Genomic DNA, 25911 nt, shown 5'->3' with positions numbered 1-25911 from the left:
CAGTCCTCCTCCTCATTTAGGAAGGCAGAAGCTGGGAGGTGTGAGAAGGCAAGAAAGAAACTCAGCTCTTACAAGGAAGGAGCAGTAGTGTGGAGACTTATTTTTGACTATACTGCAGTGGAAGCAGAGCATGGAAAGGTATAGATAGAAATGGGACAGGAAACTGATTTAGAACTTGCTGGAGGGATAAGGGATTGGGTTTTCTGCAATGATATGATATAAAGTTAGAAAATTACAACATATCTGGCAAGCCCAATACTTTCCCCATACTGTATTTGATGCAAAGACTAAAACTGTTGGGCAAGTTATAGGGAAAAAAGTTTGCTAACTGTTTTGGTTTCTGAATTCACTAATGCTAATAGCAGCAACACTAGTTTTGAAATGTTTCCTCTGTAGTGAAAACCATGCTCAAATCCACAAGTGAAATCCCCACAAAGGGGATTTAATTAATAGTGAATATTAAATGTGTCTGTGCTTCTTACCCCACTCATCATAATTCTGCTTGCAGAATTAGTTGTTTATCTGCAGTAGCAATGCAGAAATGAGTATTTCTTGGCTGTCCTCCCGTAATATTACACAATGAACTAACATGGTGACGCTGGCTTCTGTTTTTTGAAATGTAAAAGGATACATACAACAAACTGTGATCAGCACTTAGCTTAGGGAGCTGTGTTATTGAAACAAATCTGACAAGTACACCTCAATACTGTTTTCATCACTGTATGCTCTTCTGACCCTTGACAATGTCCAAATTTTCTCCCACATTTGGATTGCAATTGGCTGATGTTTGTGGAATATAAACATTTAAAGCTGTTTCCTTCTATCCCTTGCGTGAACAGAATACTACACTCTAATTCTTTAATTTAGTAAAACTGGTACATAGAGAAATACTAAGAAAACATTATCTAGCAAACTTCCTAAAATGGTTTTCTATCTTGTTCATGCAGTAACTTTACATCTAGTAAAAATAGGTTCTAACAAGGTATAACATTGTTTCTGTAATATAAATATTTAATCACAATTATTTATTTCTTAGGGATTTATATTGTACAAGTGAATTCAGCTGTTAAACTTATAATATTCATTCCTGTGTGTTCTGTTGTGAAGAGAAAAGAGATCACATGTGATCTAAGAGTATTTTTCAAACCATGCGCCTGGGATAATATTCAAGAAAGGAAACACAGTTGCCATTCTGCATCATAAATATTTAGTCTATAATATACCCCAAGAAGCAAATGTGATTTCCTTCTCAATAAACATAAAGAGAAGCTATATAAAGAAGTATTCTCTGTAATAATTTTGTTAATCATAATTCCTATCCGAGCCAGTGTGGCGTAGTGATTTGAAGATTCGATGCTACAAGGTCAGAGTTAAAATCCCTACTGTGCCATGGAAACTCACTGGGTAACCTTGGACAAGTCACACCCTCTTAAGCCTCAGATGAAGGCAATAGCGAACCCCTCCAAATTAATCTTGCCAAGAAAACCTTGTGATAGGGTCACCACTGTAAGTTGGAAGTAACTTGAAGGCACATAACAGCAACAATGCCTATCCAATCTGAAAATAATTGAATTTTATCATACGGCAGCCTGACTTAGCCTGACCATATAGCCCTAAAAAGCATACTAGCACATCAGAAATATTTTAGCTAATATTTCTCCAAATTATGAAATGAGCATATTTGACTAGTTTGTGCAATCTGAATGACAGGCAAGCGCATTACTATAGCAATGAAGAGAGAAATGTTAAATGGTAAAGATGCAAGTAAATACCAGTGTCAAGGCATAACCACTTTCCTGCATTCCATATAAGATAAATACATACCAATAGAAGCTACAAAATTCTCCTCCTTTAGACTCCTTGTGTCAAACTCGCTTGGCCCTTTCCCTGCGGGACTTGGTGCCCGTGGCATAAGCTGGGGTACCGGCAGATGCACCTTGGGTTTCGATTCCACCCTCGTGGCTAAAATATGCTCCTTGCCAACTGGAGTGATTGCTCCATCTGTTGGGCTTCTTTTTCTTTTCTCTGGTTCTTAAAAAGAAAGGAGGAGAGACAGATAGTAGCCACAAAAAAAGAATAGAGGATACCAACAACAGCCAGTTTGAAGAAAAGGAGGAAGAAATGGAAGAAGAGTAGAGAGAGAGAAAATAGTGACATGGTTTCAAATAACAAAAATAACAGAAAATAATGAGGCACCATACAGGGAGAAAAATTCCAACTAAATATTTTATGTGATTCTGCTATTCAATAGTATGAATTCTGGAGCCTTTCCTGCAGGCCCTTAAAACACTAAAGATCATAACATTTAAAAATCACTCTTCTGGAAAACTGAAGGGAAGGTATGATTCTCAGGTAAAGCTAGATAAACACCTCCTATACTTTGTTTGATCCCCCTCAACAAACAAACCCCTTTGTTTGACCCCTAGATGGAAGAGACAAAAGAATGGTTTACCCCAAGGCAGCGTTCTTGCACAAACCTTGTTTAACATCTTTACTAACGATCAGCTACAACCACCACTCACAAAGAGCTTTATATATGCTGATGACCTTGGTCTAACAACACAAACAAAAGACTTTGAAACAGTTGAAATCCAATTTACTAATGCCTTAAAAGATCTCTCCAGCTACTACAAAGATTACCACCTGAAGCCTAACCCTGCCAAGACACAGGTGTGTGCTTTCCACCTGTGGAACCGTGAAGCCAATAGGAAATTGAAAGTTATCTGGGAAGGCCAAGAGCTTGAACATTGTTTCCATCCTCAATAACTTGGTGTCACCTTTGATCGAACATTAACATATAGGAAACACGACACGAACACCAAGAACAAAGTAGCTGCACACAATAATACCCTGTAGAAACATCAGCCCTGGCCTTGTCTTACTCAACTGTTGAGTCTCAAACCTACACCTGTTGATAAACTCTACAACTCCAGCTAGCTGGCATTGCCCTCTCTGACGTAGGACGGGAAGTTGTTCTTAACTGTGAGAGAAATAAGGTTGAACACTGAGAAAGCCATCCACTGCATGAGAACCACCACTCATCTTAACGTTCCCCTGGCAACAACAAGAGTATCCCTCTGGGCAGCTAAACCAGCCCCACAAGGGTCTGCTCCAGGGGCAAACCAAGAATGGGCAACTTGGAAATCCCTGAACAGATTCAGAAGTGGAGTGGGCAGATCAAAAGACAACCTGGCAAAATGGAACTACCTAAAAGAATCCTCCACCTTGTGCGGCTGTGGAGCAGAACAGACAACTCCGCACCAGTATGCTTGTCCGCAATGTCCTTCTGTACAGAGGAAGAATTGTTTGAGGCTACAGACATTGAGTCACTGTAGCCCGTTTTTGGTCAAAAGATATTTAACTGCTTGTGCTCCTTCTATTTTTATCAGTTTTATACTAATTATGCAATGCTTTTGATACAAAATTTTAAAAACCCTCAAACCACTTTCCATGAGTCTGTGAATGCTGCCCATGAGTGTCTGGGGTTGGTGGAAACTGGAACAGGTGTAGCTCCTTTGATCCCAGGAAGCTATCTGTCCCTAATTTTAATATAAGACTAAGTCAAGTGAGTTTATTATCTCTAGAGATCTGGGTATGTGTAATCCTAACCTACGTCTGAAGAGAAGTAGTACAAATTGCATTCTGTGCAAACTGCCCTAAGTGAAAAAGCATGCATCATGTTTTCAACACAACTACACATGTTTCACATTTGTAATTGTATACCTTTAAAAGTTCTTTCTTTTACATAAGTACCCAAATAAATGTTTAAAACACTTTAAAGTAGGAAGCTGACACTAATTTCACTGCAGCCCCATATGTAATATCAGATAAAGCTTGTCACACATAGTAATCTGTAAGGTGATTAAACCTGATGTCAGTTGATATAACGTAATCATTCTGCAGAATGAAAACCTTATGTTTTAGCTTGATAATTTCTGAGAGTTCACAGATTACACATTCATTGACTTATTTTCTCTAATTTATATGTTTTTCATATTCTCTTACCTTTGTTATAGTAGTGAGTATGAGCTATTTCCAGAAGGTTAAAGACACTCGCCATGCCCCCAAGTCCTGCATTTGTATATGATAGTTCAAGACTTGACACGGTACACTTCAGCAAATCCAGCATCCCTTTATAAACCTTGCGGCTGATCTCCTACAAATACAAGGTTCTCAGGAGTAAGCGCATTTCATAATCAGGACCCTGTTCCAATTTATTTTCCCACTCAAGTCAAAATTCACCTGCATTCGAATTAATTTGTAGTAAGTTAATTATGCTTTTTGAAACTAAAGTTAAAAAAGGATCTGTTTTACAGCAAGCCATAACACTGGTCCCATTTGGCACCGTATTCTCTAAAGAGTAACATTTTTTCAGGGTGTCAAACACAAAGATTTTCCCAGCTTTATTAAAGCTAGCACAGATTGAGCCTAGGGCCCACTGCATGCAAAGCACGCACTCTGAAACATCTTAAGTACCTACTTAAGAATATATCTTTATAAAATTCCTTCTATGAACATACTCTATCCAGTACACATATACCCCTAAGTCAACCTTGTGTATAAGTCGAGGGTAGGTGTGGGGGCCAAAATTATGGATTTTGATATGACCCATGGATAAGTCAAGGGCTATTTTGCAGACAGAGGCAAATGCCAACACACTATAGGACCCAGCCGCTTCTGGCCACTGCTACTACAATTTCCCCCAGGGATTCAAAAATGCCAGAACTGGCATCTCAAAGGAGAGTAGAGGGGAGGTGGGTTGATGCTTCTTCTATGTTCTCCCAGAATGTATTTAGCTCTCATCTTTTTTTCTACTCTAGTTAGAGATGGTTCCTTAACTGATGAGTGCTGTGGTACACTACTTACACTGACACGCAATAAGTTGGTCCAGGTTTTCTGTGGTCCATTTTTGACTAATTTTTCTAGACTCCTGATTTTTAAAACCTTAAATACTATAGTAGTGAGATAATTTAACGATATAAACCTGCTCTAGGACTCAGATGTCTTTTTCACGTTCCCTTTGCAACAAAGACCAATACATGGGCTCAAAAGAGTGGGTGCGATGCCAAATTTATCATTCAGCAGGTAATAAGATAATTTTCTTCTGAAATATGTTCTCTTAAATTATTCCCAAAGTTGCTGATTTTTTACCATTTTAACATTGGCTTATTTTATTGTGAATCATAAAATCATCGAGGAGACCACAAAGGCCATTCAGTCTAACCCCCTGCCATGTAGCAACACACAATCAAAACACTCCAATAGATGGCCACAGTGAAAAACACTGCATGCTGAATACAAAAAGGCATAACAAAAAACAAAGAAAAAAAACAATGGAAGAAAGAAACTAACTGACCACATCCTGGACCACGTCCTGTCGTGCATCTTCCTCTGACTGAATGGTGCGATTAAGTTTGCTTAATACAAACACACGGAGCTGCTCACTTTCCAGAAGACGACGGACTCTCTTCATATGAAACCAGCCAATTCCTTGTCCATCTAGGACATTGTGCACCATCTCTTTCAAGAACTGCTGGTTTTCACTATACAATAGAAGTACACAAGAAAGAGGGAACATAATTATAGAGAATATTTTCACAGGTTGTATTCCAGTTAATTGCTATGAGTGGATATATACATATACGCACACACATATATAATCTTAAACTGTTCAGTGTGAAATGTATCTCTTGAAATTCTTAGATTCAGGACATAAGGACATGAAACAAATTTTACTTTTGCCTGCTACAACCAACATGTAACCCTAGAGCAGTTTCTCTACCTGTGGGTCCCTGGATGTTTTGGCCTTCAACTCCCAGAAATCCTAACAGCTGGTAAACTGTCTGGGATTTCTGGGAGTTGTAGGCTAAAACACCTGAGGATGCACAGGTTAAGAACTACTGCTTTAGAGCCCACGAACAGTTAAGCATACATTTCTCTTCTAAGAAAAGAAAATGCTTTACACATTTGTACCTGGAATTTCCAGTTCGTCCCTGAGGTGAAGGAGATTCTCTTTTTACTGTAGGGCTGTGCTTTATGACAGAAGATTTCTGATCAACAAGTGCTCGCCGGTTTCCTACATAAGAGGAAAGGCAGAGCAAGAGAATGCTTATTATAAAGGACACCCAAGTACAAAAATAGCATCAATGTTACACACGATAGTTAGCTAACACTTTAATTAGAAGGACACAAAAATAACTTGAAAAGCAGCAGCATATTTTGTATTACTGTATCATACATCGGCAGAAAACAGTAATGGGAATGAGGAAGAGACAGAAAAGAAGATGGTAACAAGAGCAGAAGGTGAGAAGCAGAAAAAGCTTGACTGCTCTGCATGCATTTCTGCCACAAGAACCATCTTCTGATTAGACATTGTATGGAAAAGCATAATGTGTAATGGAGGTGTAACCAATAGAAATCATATGGTTCTGGTTACCGGTGGAAAGCTTGCCCAAGAGGCAGGCATGTGGATGCTTGCTAGGAGTTGGTATGTCATGCACAGCTCATGATGCAAGGAACCCACCTTCATTGCTTACTGGCCCAGCTTCAGTAATAATCTCCATTATAGTATTTAGCCCAAATACTGGGACACAAAATAAACAATTAGTAGTGTATTGCAAAATCACCACCATGTGTATATTTAATTAAGTTATTTGATTAATCCCCTCCCATTCCAAAACAATTTAAAATAAAAATTGAAGAACAAATATATGTAGTTCCAATAACAGCTTCTCCTGTGGGTGGCTGATTAAGTATGGTAAGAACAATCCGGAAGGGGAAGGAAAGAGTAACTCTAAATTAGAGATGGATATCACACAGTGCCCCCAAATGTTGTTAAACTGTTTCCCAACAGCTCTACTCAATATAATAAATGATGAAGAATGCTGGGAGTTGTTATTAAACAACATCTACAGGACAGTGTATCTCCCATCCCTGCTCTAAAAAGAGACAACAGAAGGAAGGGAGGATGGTGTTGCACTACAGTTCCTGTTTTTCATCAGCCGAGCTACACTGATACCACTTGTTCTTGAACTATTCCTTACATCATCACTGATTAGCAAAGTAATCAGCATATAACTATGTGTTGAATCAGGTTGTTGGATATTTTCAAAAATGCACAATTGGAACAAAATCGGTTGGCCCACATATAACCTTTTTATATGGTATGAATCTTCAGGAAATTTATGAATTTTTCAGTTCCCTTCCAGAATAAAAAATACTTGGGAAATATAAGACCATTAACATTTTGGAAAAGCCAGCTCCCATTTCCAGCAAAGATGTGATCTAAAATAGTTTTTAAGGATATTTCAGGCCTCAAAGACTACTCTGAATCCTATTCAAAAAGTGTTCCTTATAGGAATTTATAATGTTATCATTGAGCAGGCACTGAAAAAGATGAAACAAAGAAAAAGAAAAAAGGCATGATAAACAGTAAATGAAACCAAACTTTAAGAAAGACGCAGGAAAGGTAATGAAGCCAAGAGAAATGTAGTCAAGCAAGAAGCTATTCTGTACCCATATTACATCACAAAGAATTAAAAGATGAAAAGTATCAATAAATAGCATAAAATAGCAGCAACTATCCCAATACTTAAAAGAAGTTTATGTCAGTTCCTCCATAAACCTTTGCTTATATAGGTAAGACAGAAATACTGACAAAGTAAAATTATGTTCTTAATTGAGAAACTTGTAGAAGCCACAATTAACAATATGTATCAAGAAATGAGAATAAACTGTAGAAGATGAGACACAAAGCATGAGAAAGAACTGGAAAAACCCATCACTGTTTTCTTCCAATGTGCGTTATCAATAATAGGTTTAACTAACAGAAGATCTCTGCATAAATACTAGAATATGACCAAATAAAGATATTCCCAGAGAGATCATGCAGAGACTTCATTGAACTACTCACATTCCTTTTCTGTTGTTCTTTACACAAACACACACACACCCAAGAGGAAAAAAAAATCTATCCAAAGCAAAGTCCAAGGCAGCAACACAACACTAACTTTTGGCCTTTATTACTAAAAGGTCAAAGGTCAGCAGGACATCATACCAACCTTCATCCACATCCCTTCCCACTTCCAGATTAAAGTAATCTTTACCGATGAAAATGGAGAGGGGAAGAAATAAATAAAATCAACTTGTTAAAAAAGAAAAATAGTAATTCTATAATTATATATATGAGCTGAAAAAGCAACCAAAGTATACCTCCAGCTATGCAACTGAAAAGTTCCAATGCAAAAACAATGGTAAGCTTCAGCTTTCTTTCCTTCATCCACAGCATTCACAAAAGCCAACTGTACTATAATTAACCGATGTAACAGTAATTTGGTAGTCTTTATTCTACATTCTTCAAGGTAAAAGGAAATAGTCTAAATCAGCTAACTTTTATGGCCCTGAGTGAAAGGCTATCAATATTTTTTCTTCTCATGTTATTTTTCCATCTAGCAAATATATTGTATATACAGGTTAAATTATTATGGCCCTGTGAAGACTTGAAAAATCTCTCTCACAGCAATGTTCTACATGACTTGCATAATGTTACAGAGCTTCCTACCAGGAAGTCTGTCAAAATGCAAACAGTATTTGTATGTAAAAACAGTAATGCACAACTGCATGCAATGGACCAAAAAATACATTAAACGTATTTTTTAATATTGTCCTTATTATATACAGCAATGGCAGAAACCTCTATATGAGGGTTGTAAATTTTTAATTAGACCAAAAGATTAAGAATTCATCTAATCTAAACATGTAAGATCTCTTTCCACTAATAGTTCATTTCCTCCAGCTAATGCATTAAAAATAGGAAAATATTATGTTTCCTTCAAAATAAGCCACCAATATTAACAAGAGAATTTCTATCAAAGCATTTCAAATAATCAGCAACATGAAATTCATATTATTAGAATATCCTGTTTCCCAAAACGGTGCATTTCTCTGTGACTACTTGACAAAGGGATTCTGAAAGGCAGTAACAAGCAAGCAAAAATTATTACCTTTCAGACTGGGAAATGGAGTGTTTTTGTCCCTCCCAGCTTTGGTTGGAAGTGCTAAATTGGACAGACTAAAGCTTGTACTGTGGTTCTTGTATAGACTACCTAAAACAGAAAGAAAATAAATCAAGAGATCTAATCGTTCTCTTACCTCATTCAGTAATTTATGCTGCTGCTTACATCTGAATAAGGACAAATCGTATCATTACATGTAATGTGCAGACTATGAGAAACTGAAATCATCAACTAGGAGAGTGGAAAACACCAACAAATAAGTTCCACATAAAGATCTGCCAACTTTGGGAGAAAGGTGGCATAAAGACGACGTTAAACTCCCATTCCAATCCTACAAGTATCTCCAGGAATTATCAGCATCCAGACCATGCAAACTGATGTTGTTTCAATCTTTTAAATGTCATTAAATACAAAAATGTACTTCACAACAGGAATAGTTTTGACTTTCAATAGCATGCTTTCTAACCCTCCCCCACCTAGAAGCAAGATAAGACTTCACTTCCTGATTTCTGGAAACATCTGCTGAGATATTTTGGCCATGATAAAAGGAAGGATGGATTATATGACAGCATTCTGCATTTCTCAACCTGTTTTATACAATAAACATACATTAATTTTACTTATAATGTTCAAGTGGCACCTTTCCATTTCATGGTCAAGATGCCTGTGACCAATAAGGATCAGAGTACTTAAAACATGCTATATTAAACTAACAGAATAACTCAGCAGATGAAATCCATTTTTAAATGGCCTGAACTGTCAAGATCTAGAGTTAGTCAAGGCAAACAATATACTGTGTGAGAGTCAGGTAGGTGCAAAAACAAGTAAACCCCTTGTTATATCAACTAAATCAAAGGGAAGAATTAAAATCAGGTGCTTGAATAATTAGGTGGGTATTTGATGATCCCACTCTACAGAAGAATCAGAAACTTTGTGAGTTTAGTCTTTGCCATATGATTATGTGTAAACATGCTATACTGTGTTCAAAAGACATTTCTAGCGATCTCAGAAAAGCAGCTATTGTTGTCTATAGATCTCCAAAAGGTCACAAAGCCATTTCTAAGGATCTGGGGTTCCATCAATCCAATCAGAAGATGAGCTACAAATAGAAAATAGAGGCTGCAAAGCTTCAAGGGAGAAGGGAGAGGGCCTTCTCGGCAGTGGCCCCCCGGCTCTGGAACTCTCTCCCTAAGGAGATCAGGTTAGCTCCTTCTCTGACCATTTTCTGCCGGGAATTGAAAACATGGTTGTTCCAGAGCGCATTTAAATGAACAGGCCTGTCATTAGAATACTTCTTTCTGTTTTAAAAGCATATGGCACTTTATCACTGTTACTTATTTCCATGATACAGCACTTTATGAAACCTGTCCCCACTGGTTTGCTTTTAATTACTCTGATTTTATCTGCTTGGATTTTAATGTATTTGTCCATTATTTTATTTTGTGTATTGTTGGAATGTTTTAAGTTTATGTCAAATATGTTGTTGTTGTTTCGGGCTTGTCCCTGTTGTGAGCCGCCCCGAGTCCCTTCGGGGAGATGGAGCGGGATATAAAAATAAAGTTTATTTATTATTATTTATTCAACTCCACAGTCACTCTACTCATTTCTTTCTACTAAAATCTCTCCAAGAACAAAATTACACATCATCCAAGAAGATACATAGAAGCATAGAGCAATATCCAGTGATCTGTGGGGCACTCCCACCTTGGCTCATAAGAGCATTCATGACTGCATAATCAGGAGAAAAAAAACTGAACAAGAATGATATTCATGGATGTTATTGCTCCACTCTAAAAACACCACTGCTTCCTATCTGAAGATTATTAAAGACAGAGTAGATGATTCTCAAGAGTTCTAGAGAAATTTTATTTAGACAGACAAGTCAGCGGTGGAATGTTTTAGTCTCAGTGAAAAATGTTATTCTTGGCAAAAGAGAGCCACTGAGTTTGAAGAGGGGGATAACTCTACCATCCAAAATAGATGTGGGAATGAGATTGTTTCCATCGTATTTTCTGCCAAAGAACCTGGTTAGTTTGCTGTCATTAACCCACATATGAATTCCGCAATGTATCAGAAAAATCCTAAAACATCACATTTCCAAGAGCTGAAGAGGAACCAAAAGTAGATCATGCAACACAACAATGATTCTTAAAATATAAGCTGATCTACCAAAGAATGGCTCTGGAAGAAGACATTTTATGTTTAGAAATGGTCTAAGTGGCATCTACACTATAGAATTAATGCAGTTCGAAACTACTTTAAATGCCATTGGTAAATACTATGGAATCCTGGGATTTATAGTTTGGTGGGGCACCATCACTCTTTGGAAGAGATCTACAGTTCCCATGATTCCATACCATTGGACCTTGGAGGCTAAAGTAGTATCCAACTGCATTAATTCTATAGTACAGATACACCTAGGTCATTTCTGAACATAAAATTTCATTGCAGTTAAAATCATGTCAAATTGCAAGTCAGAGTACTTCCTGTTTCCCAGTAAAATGTCATGTCCAAATGGCTCTTAGCAAAGAAGGAAAGGAATTGCTTAAAATGTTTGGCCACATTTGTCACAAAAAAGATACCAATGTTACAGACATACAGTAATATTATCCTTAAGGTCTCCTTAGTGTTTCCATTTTTAGATTCCTGGCTTAATTTACAATTTAAATACAGAAAAAATTACCGTAGTTCCAAATAACTTATTTATAAAATTAGTACGTATAAGACAACTCATTATGTTCCATAAGTCTGCAATCTCATTCTTTGTTCGCTTCAGAAATGTAATTTATGTAGCTCCCAGAAGTTTGTGTACTAAATATGGTTGCATCCTACCTTTCCTTTGAATGGGTGCAAATGTTACAAATAATCATAATACCCATACAAAAAGATATTTTAGTAAGAAAAATACAAATATTAAACATTTAATTCCTAATTAAAGTTTTCCTAAAGAGCCTTACATAATAAAAGTCTGTGTTCAAAAATGTAATAAGGAAGTTACAACACAACACTGTAGAGAAGAGTATTTCAAAGCAGAGGTAACATCACTCTAAATGCTCGGGTCCTTTTGCATAAAAATTTCAACACGGAAAACACACACACACACACATATGTAACAAGCCCGATCAGAAAATCTCAATGTCAAAGTAAACGCATGATGACACTCTCTGGGACATCTTAATCCAAACTAATGTTAAGGCTTTAAACTCAATTATGCTCTATGAACTGTCTGGCCTGGCCTCCAAATTGCATTTTCATGATCAACCCCCAATACTGATTATTAACCAAATCCAGTGACTACTTTTGTCTATTAAGTGAAGGCACCATTTCTCCTCTCCTTCCTTGCTGCAAAATTTGTAACTGGAGTCAATGATGGTGAATGCCACATCTTATACAAGTATCTCATCAGTTTATCTGACTTAGTGTTCTTTTGCCTGTAAACGTCTTCTCCAATTACAATATAACCCATGATAAAATGAACAATTATACATACTGGCAAAAGACATAATTCCCCCAAAACCTTCACTGCTGTTGTTAGAGATCGTAGAATTCGGGGAACTGGCATGAGAATCTGATTCTGCATCAGAATCATTGCCTAGCTTCAAACTGCTGGGACGCAGAGGCTTCAGGGGCCTTTAAAATAAAAAAAGATATGATATTGACATTATTCTATATTCTGCATCATTTTGATAACTTCTGAGTAATCTCACATCAGTTCAACAAACGTCTCAATTTTAGCTCTACTACAGGTCTGAAAGGAGTCATGGTAGAAAAAAGTTTTTATTGTAGATTACACAGCTAAGATGAAAACAAACACACAATACCATGATTTTCCATAGACCCCGAATATCAGCAGTAACTCAGAAGATGGTCACCTAGAGCACTTTTAAGATAGTCATTCTGGTCCTCTTCTCCAATAATTTAAATAGAATTCCCTTTCACATAACCAGGCAGGGGTATTGTGGGATCAGAGAATGATCTAACCATTTCACATTCATTTTACATTCATTTTTAAACAAAGTTTCCAAGTTCTGGTTTCCAGAGCTGTGCAGGTATGTCTCTTCCAAATGGCTGTCACATGTGCAAGACTCACACATAGTTGTTTACTTCATGTGGCCCTCTAAGTTGCAGAAAACTGCACTACAAGAAATAAGGTTCCCTGCCACTAGGAATATACACAAATGAGACCTACTATAGTTGAACTGCACAAGATTTCAGAGGAAGTGGATAATGCGAAGCAAAAATCACCAACTGGAGAGTTCTGGCTACAGAATATCTCACCTACTGCCATTGAGGTTCTGATTGAACCTTGGTGTATAGCTTTCCTCCTGTTCATCATCATCCTCCTCTGTTGGGAACCCATACTGTGGTTCAAAGTATGGATTATCATACTCCCGTTTCTTCACTATTCCTTCCATGTTTGTAGTACTCTCACCATCACGACGATCAATGGCCATCTTGGGAAAGTTTGATTGCAAAGGCAAACTGGGAAGGTGGTTTGAAAATCCAGCTATTAACTTCTCCTCCATCTCTGCGGAATCAGCAGATTCCTTTAAAAAAAAAAGAAATTAAGTTTGCTTGATGATACCATATTCCTATAACATCTGATTCTACTGGCCTCAAGGGAGCTACAATGTTTGGAACATAAACTGCATTCATAGTGATCAGCACTGTTTCTACTACACTGAGTTCACTCCTGGGAAATGGATTCACTACTGAAGTTTGATTCTGTGCAACATCTCCAAATCTAATATTTTTAAATGCTCAGGAGTCACACTGGGGAAAGGCGAGCCAGCTCCCCTCATCCTGAAATGCTCTGCTAAGGAGACATCAGGCACTGGATACAGACCAGAATCTCCACATCTAGTTAAATAATTAAATCCAAACAGCCTCAAATAATTATGGCATGTAACTTTAGCTTGGTAACAGATATGTAGCTGCAAAAGAAATAACCATTAGTATCATCTACTTTCTATTATATGAAAAACATATAGCAGGCTTTCTTATTTTTTCATTTTCATTGAGGGTTTTTTAAATTTTATATTCACTTTTCTTTTTCTTCAAAATGACAGCCCAAAGCAACTACTAAGTCATTTTACCTTAAAATTCTGAGGATACCATGTTTGTAGGTTTAGAACTCCAGCTAATAACAGGCTGATGAGAGACAGTAGTTGAACAAATAATAAACATACCATATTCCAAGCAAGTCTAGTTTAGAGTGTAAACCAAAACTAGCACAAATCCCATTATCCTCTACCCAAAGGTCTATTTCCCCCCTTTGTTCCTCTAAAATCCCTGTCTTTGAACTTCTGTGTACAACATCCCCATTACACACATGGTTCACCCCATGGATGACAGTGCTGGGGCTACTACTGGCAGTAGTGCTTGAACTTGATCGAGGCTGGTTATTGTCTTGAGAGTTCTCACTATCTGGGGCCTGTTCATCTATATCACCCGAGTACTCCTGGAAATCATCAAATTCCACTTCACTTGCATCCCCCAAAGCAGCATGAGTTAGTGGATCCACATCTGTAAATAGATATTAGAAGATAAACACTGCTAAAATTCACAGAGCCACCACAATTCCTGGAATCGAACTCATTTGATGACATAATATTACAAGATCTACATACCCCAGTAAAACTAAGGATAATGAATTAGATTCTCTCCAACAACAGTGTCTGCAACCTTCATATTCACAACTGAAAGTACACATTTGGGCAAGAAAATCCATATTTCACTGAACAAAAGCTAGTCAGCTTTTACCAGTTCTAGACTAAAATGCAAAGCCTTTTTCTTCAGTAGTTTCTAAAAGCAGTTTGTCTACAAATATGACTACTTCAAAACAGCTTCAGGCCTGATTTGGGGCAGAAATTGTGTTGTTTCTGCTGGTGGGTAGAATGCTGTGAAGTTAGTCCTCCTTGGTATCGCAGAGGCTTTCAATACTATTGCTCACAATATTATTCTGAATTGGCTATCTAGGGTTAAGTTCAGAGGACTCAATGTTATGATGAACCTGAACCTACTTTATAAGTCACTAGCTTTGCCCAGCCACGCGTTGCTGTGGCTCATGGGAATTGTGTATTTTCTTATTTTAATTTATGGGTTTTTAAAGTTATTTTATTGTATTACAGTATTTTATGTTTCTAGTTTATTTTATTATTTGGGTTGTTTTTAATTTTTTATAATTTGGTTTTATTGTATTTTATTTTATTATTGTTTCATTATTATTTTATTATTTTATTATTGTATTTTTAATTGTATGTATTATATTGTATTTTTTATTTGATTATGTTATTATTTTTTCTTTTATTGTGGTTTTTTGTATTATTGTGTTTTATTATTTTAACTGATTTATTTGGGGGGGGGGGGTGGTTTGTCTTTGTATTGGGTTGTTCTGTTTTCTGGGGTGCGTGGTGATGTTGGAAAAGTATTATGTTCTGATGTTTCGCCTGCCTGTATGGCAGGTATTCTCAGAGGTTGAGGTTGTGAGATGTTTTTGTACCTAAGCAAGTGAGGTATATATATCTGTGGAATGACCATGGTGGAAGAAAGAACTGTTATCTGGTTTTAGCAAGTGTGTATGTTGTCATTGGGATTGAATAGCCTTGTAGCTTCCAAGGCTGGATGTTTCCTGCCTGCCCGATATGAACAAAATATGGTTCCCTGCATTAAAAAAAGTGTGTGAAATCAGGACAGTTAAATAAAGAACACCACTCAGATATCAGGAAATTCCAGCCATGATGTAAAGAGGACCATGTTACAGTTCCCAACAAAGGATTCCCCCTCCCATGCAGGAAGCAGCCAGGTCCTGAAGGAGCAAGGCCATTCAATGGTAATCAATGTGGCCAAGTGCAACATTCACAGTCGCCTCAGAGAGATAAGAGTTGTCCCGTCGTGGATGTCATTCCATAGATTGATAGAAATCAATATCCCATTTGCCGGGTTCCTGATTGGTTGCCCTGAAGAAAAATGGTGCCGCCAGGGTTCTGTATTTGCCCGACGGGGGACTCACCCAAGATGGAGGCAGAAGGACACGGATCCAAGATGGCAGTGGTGGTCCTTGACAAAATTGCGGGCATTGAGAAGCAGTGTCTGTCTCTGGCTGTGGCGGGAGACGCCCCAAGCCGGGCGGTGGTGGTTGGCAATGGAGTCCCCGGCGGGCACTGCGCGGCCTGCTTCCTCCTCGTAGTCGGCGTCACGGACATGGTCCGCGCGTCCTTTCTGAAAGTGGTCAAAGCTAGGCCGGACAAGCCAGTGCCTTTCCTCACGGCCTACTTCGAGAAGCTGGCCCAGAGGAGAGGAGAGGCTGACGAATCTGACGCCGGGAATGGTGGTAAAGATTGATGCAGCGGCGTTAAGAGGCTCGTGCAGGAGCAACGGTTGGGGGGGGGTTTGCTGGGTGCGTGCCGGTTCGTGTTTGACGCATGCGCAGATCAATTTTTTCTGTTTTTTGGCTTGTTTGGGTCCCGGTGGGTTCCAGATGTTGGGTTTTGTTGTACGAACCTAGCGGCAAGGCCGCTGGGTTCTGTTGCCAAGTTTCAAGGTTCTGGGGCATATAGTTTTGTTGCTTACTTCTAGGCGCCCAGGCCATTACCTTTTTATATATATAGACTAGCTGTGCCTGGCCATGCGTTGCTGTGGCATTATTTGGTGGTGTTGGTCAGAACTTGTTGAGATAGTGGCGGTATTGAATGTCTGTTGTATGGTTGTCTTTATGTTTAGTATGCATTTGGTTGTTTGTGTACTGTGAAGGTGGTGAGGGTAGAGGGGGTTTATGTGTAGTATTGTATAGTATTTATACGTTGTCCATGTGTTGTGAATGCTTGGATTGTGTCCTGCTGCATAGTAGAAAGGATTGGCCCTTAGGGGTCTCTCCAAACTCTTGGATTCTATGCTTCTATTATTATTATTGTTGTTATTATTATTATTATTATCATCTTCATCTTCATCATCATCATCATCATCATCATTATGTAGAGGCTGGATGGCCACCTGTCAGGAGTGCTTGGATTGTGTCCTCCTGCATGATATAAGGAAGTTGACCTGGATGATCCTTAGGGGTATCTGCTAACCTTAGGATTGTATGATATTTTTATTCTTATTCTTCTTATTATTATTATTGAGAGGCTGGCTGGCCATCTGTCGGGAGTGCTTGGATTGTATCATCCAATGGCAGAGTTGGGTTGGACTGGATGGCCTTTAGGGGTCTCTCCTAACTGTCTGATTCTATGATTCGATTTGTATTATTACTGTGTAGACCTTGGATGGCCATCTGTCAGGAGTGCTTGGTTTGTGTCATCCTGCATGGTAGAAGGAAGTTGAACTGGATGATCCTTAGGGGTGTCTCCTAACCTTATGATTGTATGATATTATTATTATTATTATTATTATTATTATTATTATTATTATTATTATTATTATTGAGAGGCTGGGTGGCCATCTGTTGGGCGTGCTTGGATTGTGTCTCCCATGGCAGAATTGGGTTGGACTGGATTACCACAGTAGTTATTTCATATTACAGTAGAATCTCACTTATCCAACATTCGCTTATCCAGTGTTCTGGATTATCCAACGCAGTCTGCCTTTTAGTAGTCAATGTTTTTGTAGTCAATGTTCTAAATTCATTGTGATATTTTGGTGCTAAATTTGTAAATACAGTAATTACAACATAGCATTATTGAGCACTGAACTACTTTTTCTGTCAAATTTGGATGAGGGTTTGTGTTGCCAAGTTTAGTGTTTCTGGGATGTGTAGTTTTGTTGTTTTGTCCTAGGCCAATTTTTTTTTATCCTTTTATATATATAGATTGTCAAAGGCAAAGTTAGGAAACAATTATGTCTGGTATTTTTCTATCTCTAGTTCTATTTAAGATGAAAGTCATCCAAAAGCCTAGTTTCAAGTTTAAATGCCACACCACTCTGCATCCGTTTTCCATCTACTGATGGGTAAAATAATTATCACAGAGTTACTCACTTGGAGTGTCACCATTGATGTCACATTTCATCATTTCACTAACAAAGTCACCAAGGGATGAATAGGAAGAGCTGGAGTCATCGTAGTCCACACTGTCACTGCCGCTATTGCAAGAAAGGAAAGGGAGAATTGAAAATGTTAGAAAAATTCAGTGTGTGTCTATGTGAGAATATATGAATGTGTATGCACACACCTCCACACATACATATACTAGAAGAGGGAGAATAAGGATCAGTAATCACCAAAATGCATAAAACACCATGCAAGTTTTTGAAGCTCCACTGGTTTATTCATCATGCATTTTGTATGATATATTGTTTTTGTTGTTGTTCAGTTGGTCTACAGCAGAGTTTCTCAAACTGCAGTCCCCCAGAGGTTTTGGACTTCAGCTCCCACAATTCCTAACAGTTAGAAGGCTGGCTGGGATTTCTGGGAGCTGAAGTCCAAAACACCTGGAGGAATACAGTTTGAGAAACACTGGTCTAGAGGAATCTTAATACAATCAGAGGTTTCTCCTTTTAGCTATCTAGAGTCTGAGAAAAAGGGCAGTAAAATTTAAACTCTATCAGTAGTAAGTAGAGCAATGTAGGACTGTGACCACAATACTATCACTGTCCTTTTCTCTCCTGTGTGATTTTTAACATATTTTGCCTGATGAAGAAGCTACTGGAGCTTTGGAAGCTTGCATGAACGGCTTCATGCATTTTGGTTAGCCAATATGCCATATCATCTTTTGTGGATTTTGTTTTATTTTGCTGTGTGGTCATCATGGCTATTCCCTGAATATATTTCCCATAATACCAAGAACCACTGAGGACCAGTGGCACAAAATTAAAGTTCTCACTGACCTATCATCAGTAGGATCAGAATCTGTTTCTCTCTCTACTGGGACACTAAGTGCTTCAGCCAGCTGAGAATTGCTATCATAGACACGGTAATGAATTGGCTGCAGTTGATGAGCATACCACTTTGGCTTATCACCAATCAGAGCTGGGTCAAACATATCTGTAGATTAAAAATGAGAAGACTGGATGTAAGTTATTTAAGTAACACAATTCCAAAAATCAAAATGATTTTAAAAAAAGAGTATCATATGGTAAAGATTTGCCTTTTAAAAGGCAAAACACAAAAGGGAAATTAATTCACACTCTTCAGAAATATATTTTTGTTTCAGCTTTCAGATTTACCATTTGGGTATATCCCTGAACTTAGCCTTGAACTGAAGGCCCAGATTTCTGTGATGATCAGGAGTATCTTTGTATACTTAAAGCTAGTGTGCTAATAGAGATTTCTGGATATGCCTAATGTGGCCACATATGCCTTGGTTACGCCCCATTTAGATTACTGCAATGTTCTGTACATGGGGCTGTCTCTGAAGTGTTTAAAAACTTCAGCTAATAGAAGGCGTGCAGTCTGATTATGGGGGGGACATAACTACAATGCTTCAACAGTTCCACTGGCTGCCAGTCTGTTTCCTAGCACAATTCAAATTGCTAGCAATGACCTATAAACTCATATACAGCTAAGGTTCAGGCTATCTGAAAAACTGTTATCTCCTACAATGCACCTGCTTGGACCCTGAGATTCAGAGGAAGTCTTTCTTCCAGTCCACCACCCTCACAGGGAAGACTAGTACGAACACAAGGCAGGATCTTCTCAGTGGCTATTACTAAACTTTGGAATTCCCTTTCTGGGAAGATTAAAATGTCCTCCTCCTTGCTCTCTTCCATTGGCAGATGGGGATCTTTTGAGTCAAACAGGCTTTTAAAAATGACCGCTTTTGAGAAAAGGGCTATGAGACAATGCTGTTCTATACATTAGTCTCGCTTATCCAACCTTCACTCATCCAATGTTCTGTAGTATCCAACGCAATCTGCCTTTTAGTAGACAATGTCTTTATAGTCAATGTTTTCAATACACTGTGATGTTTTGATGCTAAATTCTTAAACACAGTAATTATTACATAACTTTACCGTGTATTGAACTGCTTTTTCTGTCGATTTGTTGTAAAACATGATGTTTTGGTGCCTAATTTGTAAAATCATAACATAATTTGATGTTTAATAGGCTTTTTCCTTAATCCCTACTTATTATCCAACATTTTCACTTATCCAACGTTCTGCCGGCCCGTTTATGTTGAATAAGTGAGACTCTACTGTATATTGTAACCATTTTCCTTTGCAAATCGCCTTGAGTCCAAATTATTGTTACTATCATCATCATCATCATCATCATCATCATCAATTAGCCCAAGAGAAAGAGGGCCAGAAAAAGAAGGATAAGACTTACTGTTATGAATTCTTTGGAAAGCATAATTAGTGGGATTGAGTGACCATTCCCCAAAGTATTCCACTGCCTGAGTCTTGGACAATTTTTCTGCAAAGGCTGTCTGCTTTGGCCGTGAGGCCAAGAAGGAATTGGCCTGAAATGCCACCACTGGTCGAGGAAAGAGGCGAAGTGTACGTGTATGCATCTGGAATCCTTGTAGAACATTTGGCGAATTGAAGAATCTTACCATGGCAACCCTAAAAAATGAAAGATTGGTAATTATGCTAACAATCCCATGGAAATCTAAACAACACAGGAGGACTAGTATACAAAAAAAAATCCAGAGCCTAGAACATAAAGATGATTCTGATCTCAGCCCACCTTTGAATGTATCTATTTCACACTAGCCACCCACGATTACTGACAATAGCTAGGTTCATAGGATTGATGTACATATATCAAAGCAAGAGACTGTACAGAAACAACCCCTACACGTGTTTACATTTCACTTTGCAATGCTGTGGAACACTGACTGCAGAAATAGTGTGAAAGGCTTATGGCAAACCATAAAGCTGGTGACTTGTCCATGCAAGTTCATGAAATTTTTTCTTATTTTTATTTGAAGGTAACATGGGAATATGTGCCCCAAACTACTGGTGCATCTAGCCTGATACTGCTACATGGACTGGCAATGGCTCTCCAGGGTTTCAGTTAAGGTTTTTTCCCTAACATTGCCTGGAGGCCTCAGGGATTAAACTCAGGATATTCTGAATGGAAAGTATATCTTCTAACATTTACTATGTGACAGAGCAACAACATTCCCATGTGTTGGTAAATGTAGCAACAGAATATTGCCTAGACATACCTTGTGGCCACATCCACTGAATCTACATCATTGCCATAGATCAGGGGGTTGAATTCTGTAGAAGGTGTGGACTGAAGGTCATTCTGAGGTTTTCCCGAAAGTAGTGGGATCTCTTGACTTTCATGAAACTTTTCTAGGTTAAGGATGGGCTGGGTATTCAAACTCATGCTGGCCAAAGCCTAAAGAGCAATAGTGCACAAGTATAAAAAACAAAAGTGGCATTCCCAATACTGCCTGACTCCATGAGCAATCCTAAGCCAAGCCCAGTGTTCTGGTTGACTGTAATCGACAGGTAACTATTTCAGTTCTTATTTGTGAAGAACAAAAACTGAATGTGCTGTCTACTTTTTCTTTGACAAGGTTTCCCACCATTTCTCATAACAATTAAGTGGCCAAGGAATGTGGTATATAAACATAAACAGGTGCATCCAAAAGAATGTTAACAAGATTGATTCAATGCAGATCCGAAATCTTTAGCATTATTCAACTAGCCTTTTGGAGCAGTCACAGCAAAAAAGACAAAAGGACCCTACTACCATTTTACAAACAAAAGACAGAGTGTTAATAGGGCTCAATCTGTTGTACAAGAAATTTCGAAAATGCTCCAGGTAAGTAATATAGGGGTGGGAGAGAAAATTGTTAATCTATAACAATTTAGTATGCTCCTAAAGATATAATTAACTAACAAGATGAAGGTAACTGTGGCCTTTCAGTAGTTAAACTGTATAAACAGAGGATTAGTAAAATATGTTAAACATATTGTAATACATTCAAAATGTAGAAACTCAATCCTATGCCACATCAGCAATTTTGAGAACATAACTGAGGACTACTTCTTTGGTATTAGCAGGACAATAATAAGAGACTCACAACTTTAAGCATTTGGGCACAAGTTGCATATTGGATGGGAGTAACTACTAGTTCTCTCTGAATCCCAAGATGCTCATTTTAGCTTTTAATACTTTCACAGCTTGAGACCATAATATCTTATCTACTCCCATATATACATGTCAGAATGCTAAATATTTCCAGTTAAGGTCTTACTAGAGTGTTCTCACCCTGTACTTTCACTCCCCAAATTATGCAGTTTTCCAGTCATCCTTCCCATAGAAGTACACCAGATTAACTTTATTATATTTTAGGTCAAAAGTTCTTAATTCTCTCAGGCATTTTAATAATTTTAATCTCTTCAACATTTGTAGTTCTACATGTTTTCCACTCTGCTAATTAATGATTTTAATGACACAGCCTATAATTTTATTAGTAACACCCTGGATCTTAACCTGCATTGCAGAGAAATCTAAGATAAAGTTTAGTCAATATATAAACATCTTGAACAAAAATAAAAATACATCCATAAATGTTACTGGTATGATTACCATTCACCATAAGATCCTCAGCTTTGCTAATTACCCAATAAAGATACAGGTTAATACATTCTTTATCACTGCAGCTAGTCAGATAAGCCTAGATTCTTAGTACAGTGCACTGTTTTCAACATTTATGTATATACTGGCCAGAAAGGCATTTGAAAGTTCAGATTTTAGTTCTATGGATTTGAATTACTCTCAAAAAACTAATCTTTTGTCATCCTTAATTTTATAAAGGTTATAGACATTCCACAAATCTTGCTTTCTATCTTTATTGCTTTAGGGCAGGGGTGGCAAACCCATTTTCACCGAGGGCCACATCAGCCTTATGATTGCCTTCAAAGAGCTGGTTATAATTGTAAGACTGTATAAATATAACTATGTTGCCCTGAAAGCCTCGCAGGCTACATAAATAATGTAGCGGGCCAGATTCAGACCACAGGCCTTGCGTTTGACACATATGCATTAGGATCTCCCACTGATGTGCTTCACTAAATTTCCCATTAATTTCCCAAAGCCAATAAATCAAGACAAGTTAAAAATAATCCAATGGAAATTTGAGGGAGAAAAGAGTAAAATAAAGACACCTTTTTGTCAGGCGTGAGCAGCTGTTGCTGAGTGATTGCAGTCATGCTAACCAGACACTGGAGGCAAGATGGAAGATCACATGACAACACCAGAGGACAATCAGAGCCAAGACGAACACATGACCACAGGGAGACAGATGGAGAAAAAACTATTACTACTAATACCACAGATGAAAAAAGGAAATAAAAAAGGGATCATATCTAAGCACAGTTCATTAGGGTGGCCAGACAGCTTTACTTCCACACATCTGTTTATGTGTTCTTTAAAAAAAACAACTGAGGTGTTTCTACTCTGAACAGATAAGAAAATAGCCATAAATCTAATATGCATTCATGCTTAATGCCGCTGCCAGGATTTCTCATGATCATTCCTGCTTTGTCAAATGACAGGCACTTTCTTTATCTTGCCAGTTTTCTTCCTGTTCTGTGAAGAAAAATGTTTCTTTCATTTGATGGGTGCAAACAGTAATACAATTCGGTCAGTTCTGTTTACATCACTCAGATGTGTGGGTATTTTGCTGAAAGCCCCTTAAACTGTGGAGAGAGAAAAGCAAACAGATTCTGTTGATTTTACTGGAGGGTCAATAGCTGTGCATTACAGCAATTTACTCAGGGAATCATAGACTGTTAAATATATAGTTCTGCTGTTCTATGGGAGACAGAAACAGCAGCTCTTATATTATTACTATAACACTTTACCTTTAAATACTGCATGCAGCATGCAAGGAAGGGGAAGGAGAGACAGAAGTAGAGAATAGAAATAAAGACATAAAATCTATTCTGTCAGAATGAACCTACTTGACCTCAAACAATAAGTAACACCTTAAAACCAGGAAGATGAGGGAGGGAAGGTGGAGATGTGGGCTTCTTCAGCAACAATATGAATTGAAAATGGATAAAATATGATCAATAGGCAAACTATTCTAGGAAAAATCCAGAGATTCCAATAGGTCGGGATAAAAAATGAGCTCTGTAAAGATATTAACATTTTAAATCATTCTTTAGTAACAAGGTAGTAAAGGCATTTTATTCTGTGTCCAATGTTTCCAACTCTCTAAATTATCTGATATAGCTGTGTTGCAGCTTATGGTCAAAAATGTTTGAAATATTGGATTGAGTAAGGATGTGGTTAACCACAACTTAACACAGTGTGAAGCACAAATGATAATGTAATGGATAACTATACAAACATAGTAATTCGTGATAATTTCAAAGTTTAATTTCCACATCAAAATGTTAATGTGAATACGTCCAGCTGCAAAGGGTACCTCAAGACACGACTCAGAACAGCTAGTTAAGATATAATGTTAAACAGTCATTTAGCATTACTAGAAAGAACTGTGGCTAGCCTACCCAAATTATTAGCCCTGAAACTCATAGATAAAACTCAAAATTATAGATTTTGTTTGGTCCCATACCTGTTTCAGGTGTTTTTTCAATTCCAAAGCTTCAGGTTCTGGCAAAACAGGCAGTAACTCAGCGTTTGTAGGAACAATAACCTGGAATTAAATTTTCAAAATTTAATTTCAGTTACAAAAACTTTAGGAATGGAATGCATGGAAATAAACTAAGGTGAGAAAAGAGTAACATACCTTATTGGTGTCCAGATCAACTAGCCATACATCATCTGGCATTTTAAAATCTAGTTTGTAAAGGAAGAAGCTGGCTGGAACTCCAATTATATAGGGCGTTGGGGCCAGAAGTAGCTGTAACGGGCAGAAAACATTAATAAGAGGTAAATTTTCCCCCTTTTTAGCTTTTCTGACAAAAATACAATCATTACAATTAAATGATTGCAGAGAAGATGAAATAAGAAGAGTGCAATATACAGAGCTAGGGCTCTTTTATGTTGTTGTTGTTGTTGTTCCTGTTATTTCTTTTCCACATCTCATTGTGGATCAAAGCAGGTAACAACAATGACTAGGACAACACAAAACATCAGCAAAAATAATATACAGTGTTCCCTCACTTATTGCTGGGGTTAGGTTCCAGGACCACCCGCAATAAGTGAAAATCCGCAAAGTAGGGACACTATATTTATTTTAATATGTATACATTATTTTAGTAGTTATACGCTATTTTAAGTCTTTATCAACCAATCATGTGTTGATAAATCACCTCCTTCTCCTCCCATTGCTGCTTGGGCTCCTTTTTTTTCCCTTTGGCTTCTCCTTCCTCCCTTCCTGAGGCTGTAAATTATAATTTTTTATGATTTATAATATTATTTTAGAGTTTATTGAAAAACCGCGAAACAGTGAATCTGTGAAAAGTGAACCGCGAAGTAGTGAGGGAACACTGTGCAAAACTTTTACCTATTAAAATCCATAAATGAATACATTTAAAACCATAATTTAAAATAATTGGGATTGGCCTATCGAAAGAAACTGGTTTTTACTGCTGATTTAAATCCAAACAGCATCTCAAGCAGATGAATCTCTTCTGAAAGGTCACTCCACAGCCTGGGGATGGCCAAAGAAAATGCCATCTAGAGAACAATCAACCTAGTTTTGACCTACTAAAGTAGATGCTTCACAGAGGTCCTGGGTGTATGGAGTACATTATACAGGAAAAGGTGATCTTGCTGATAACACAGTCCCAAAAAAAGATAATAATCAACACTTTGTACTTTGCCCAGAAACAATGGAGTGATTTTAATATTAATATAATATGGTCACTCCTAGGTGTACCAGTAATAAACCTAGCTACCATGTTCTGAACTAACCAAAGTTTTCAAACTTAGTACAGAGATAGCTCAATGTACAATGCATTGCAGATGTCCAGCCTTGAGGTTACCAGTGCATGCACTACCATCCTTAGGTGCTCCAACTGTCAA

General features: G+C 37.7%; 1 protein-coding gene across 36 annotated transcripts in view; it reads right to left on the bottom strand.

Moving 5' to 3' along the window:
- madd (MAP kinase activating death domain) overlaps positions 1 to 25911 on the bottom strand; it is a 90819-nt gene that overhangs the window by 31637 nt on the left and 33271 nt on the right. For 11 of the 36 annotated variants that reach the window (XM_008105059.3, XM_008105116.3, XM_062967960.1 and 8 more), the window contains exons 6-21: positions 24671 to 24784; positions 24497 to 24577; positions 23079 to 23135; positions 21122 to 21300; positions 20278 to 20513; positions 18837 to 18993; positions 17989 to 18092; positions 14347 to 14540; positions 13293 to 13561; positions 12505 to 12644; positions 9003 to 9104; positions 6524 to 6583; positions 5974 to 6076; positions 5357 to 5543; positions 4006 to 4156; positions 1825 to 2031 (exon numbers count right to left, since the gene is read on the bottom strand). In XM_008105059.3, the coding sequence (XP_008103266.2) occupies positions 1825 to 2031; positions 4006 to 4156; positions 5357 to 5543; positions 5974 to 6076; positions 6524 to 6583; positions 9003 to 9104; positions 12505 to 12644; positions 13293 to 13561; positions 14347 to 14540; positions 17989 to 18092; positions 18837 to 18993; positions 20278 to 20513; positions 21122 to 21300; positions 23079 to 23135; positions 24497 to 24577; positions 24671 to 24784 (2341 nt within the window). Of the gene's footprint in view, positions 1 to 1824; positions 2032 to 4005; positions 4157 to 5356; positions 5544 to 5973; positions 6077 to 6523; positions 6584 to 8060; positions 8100 to 9002; positions 9105 to 12504; positions 12645 to 13292; positions 13562 to 14346; positions 14541 to 17988; positions 18093 to 18836; positions 18994 to 20277; positions 20514 to 21121; positions 21301 to 23078; positions 23136 to 24496; positions 24578 to 24670; positions 24785 to 25911 lie in introns of all 36 variants that reach the window. The other 25 variants (XM_062967963.1, XM_062967966.1, XM_062967970.1 and 22 more) reach the window with 6 other exon arrangements.

Source organism: Anolis carolinensis, chromosome 1 (assembly GCF_035594765.1).
Source record: "Anolis carolinensis isolate JA03-04 chromosome 1, rAnoCar3.1.pri, whole genome shotgun sequence".
Taxonomy (NCBI): Eukaryota; Metazoa; Chordata; class Lepidosauria; order Squamata; family Dactyloidae; genus Anolis; species Anolis carolinensis.
This window is presented reverse-complemented; position numbering and strand designations above follow the sequence as displayed.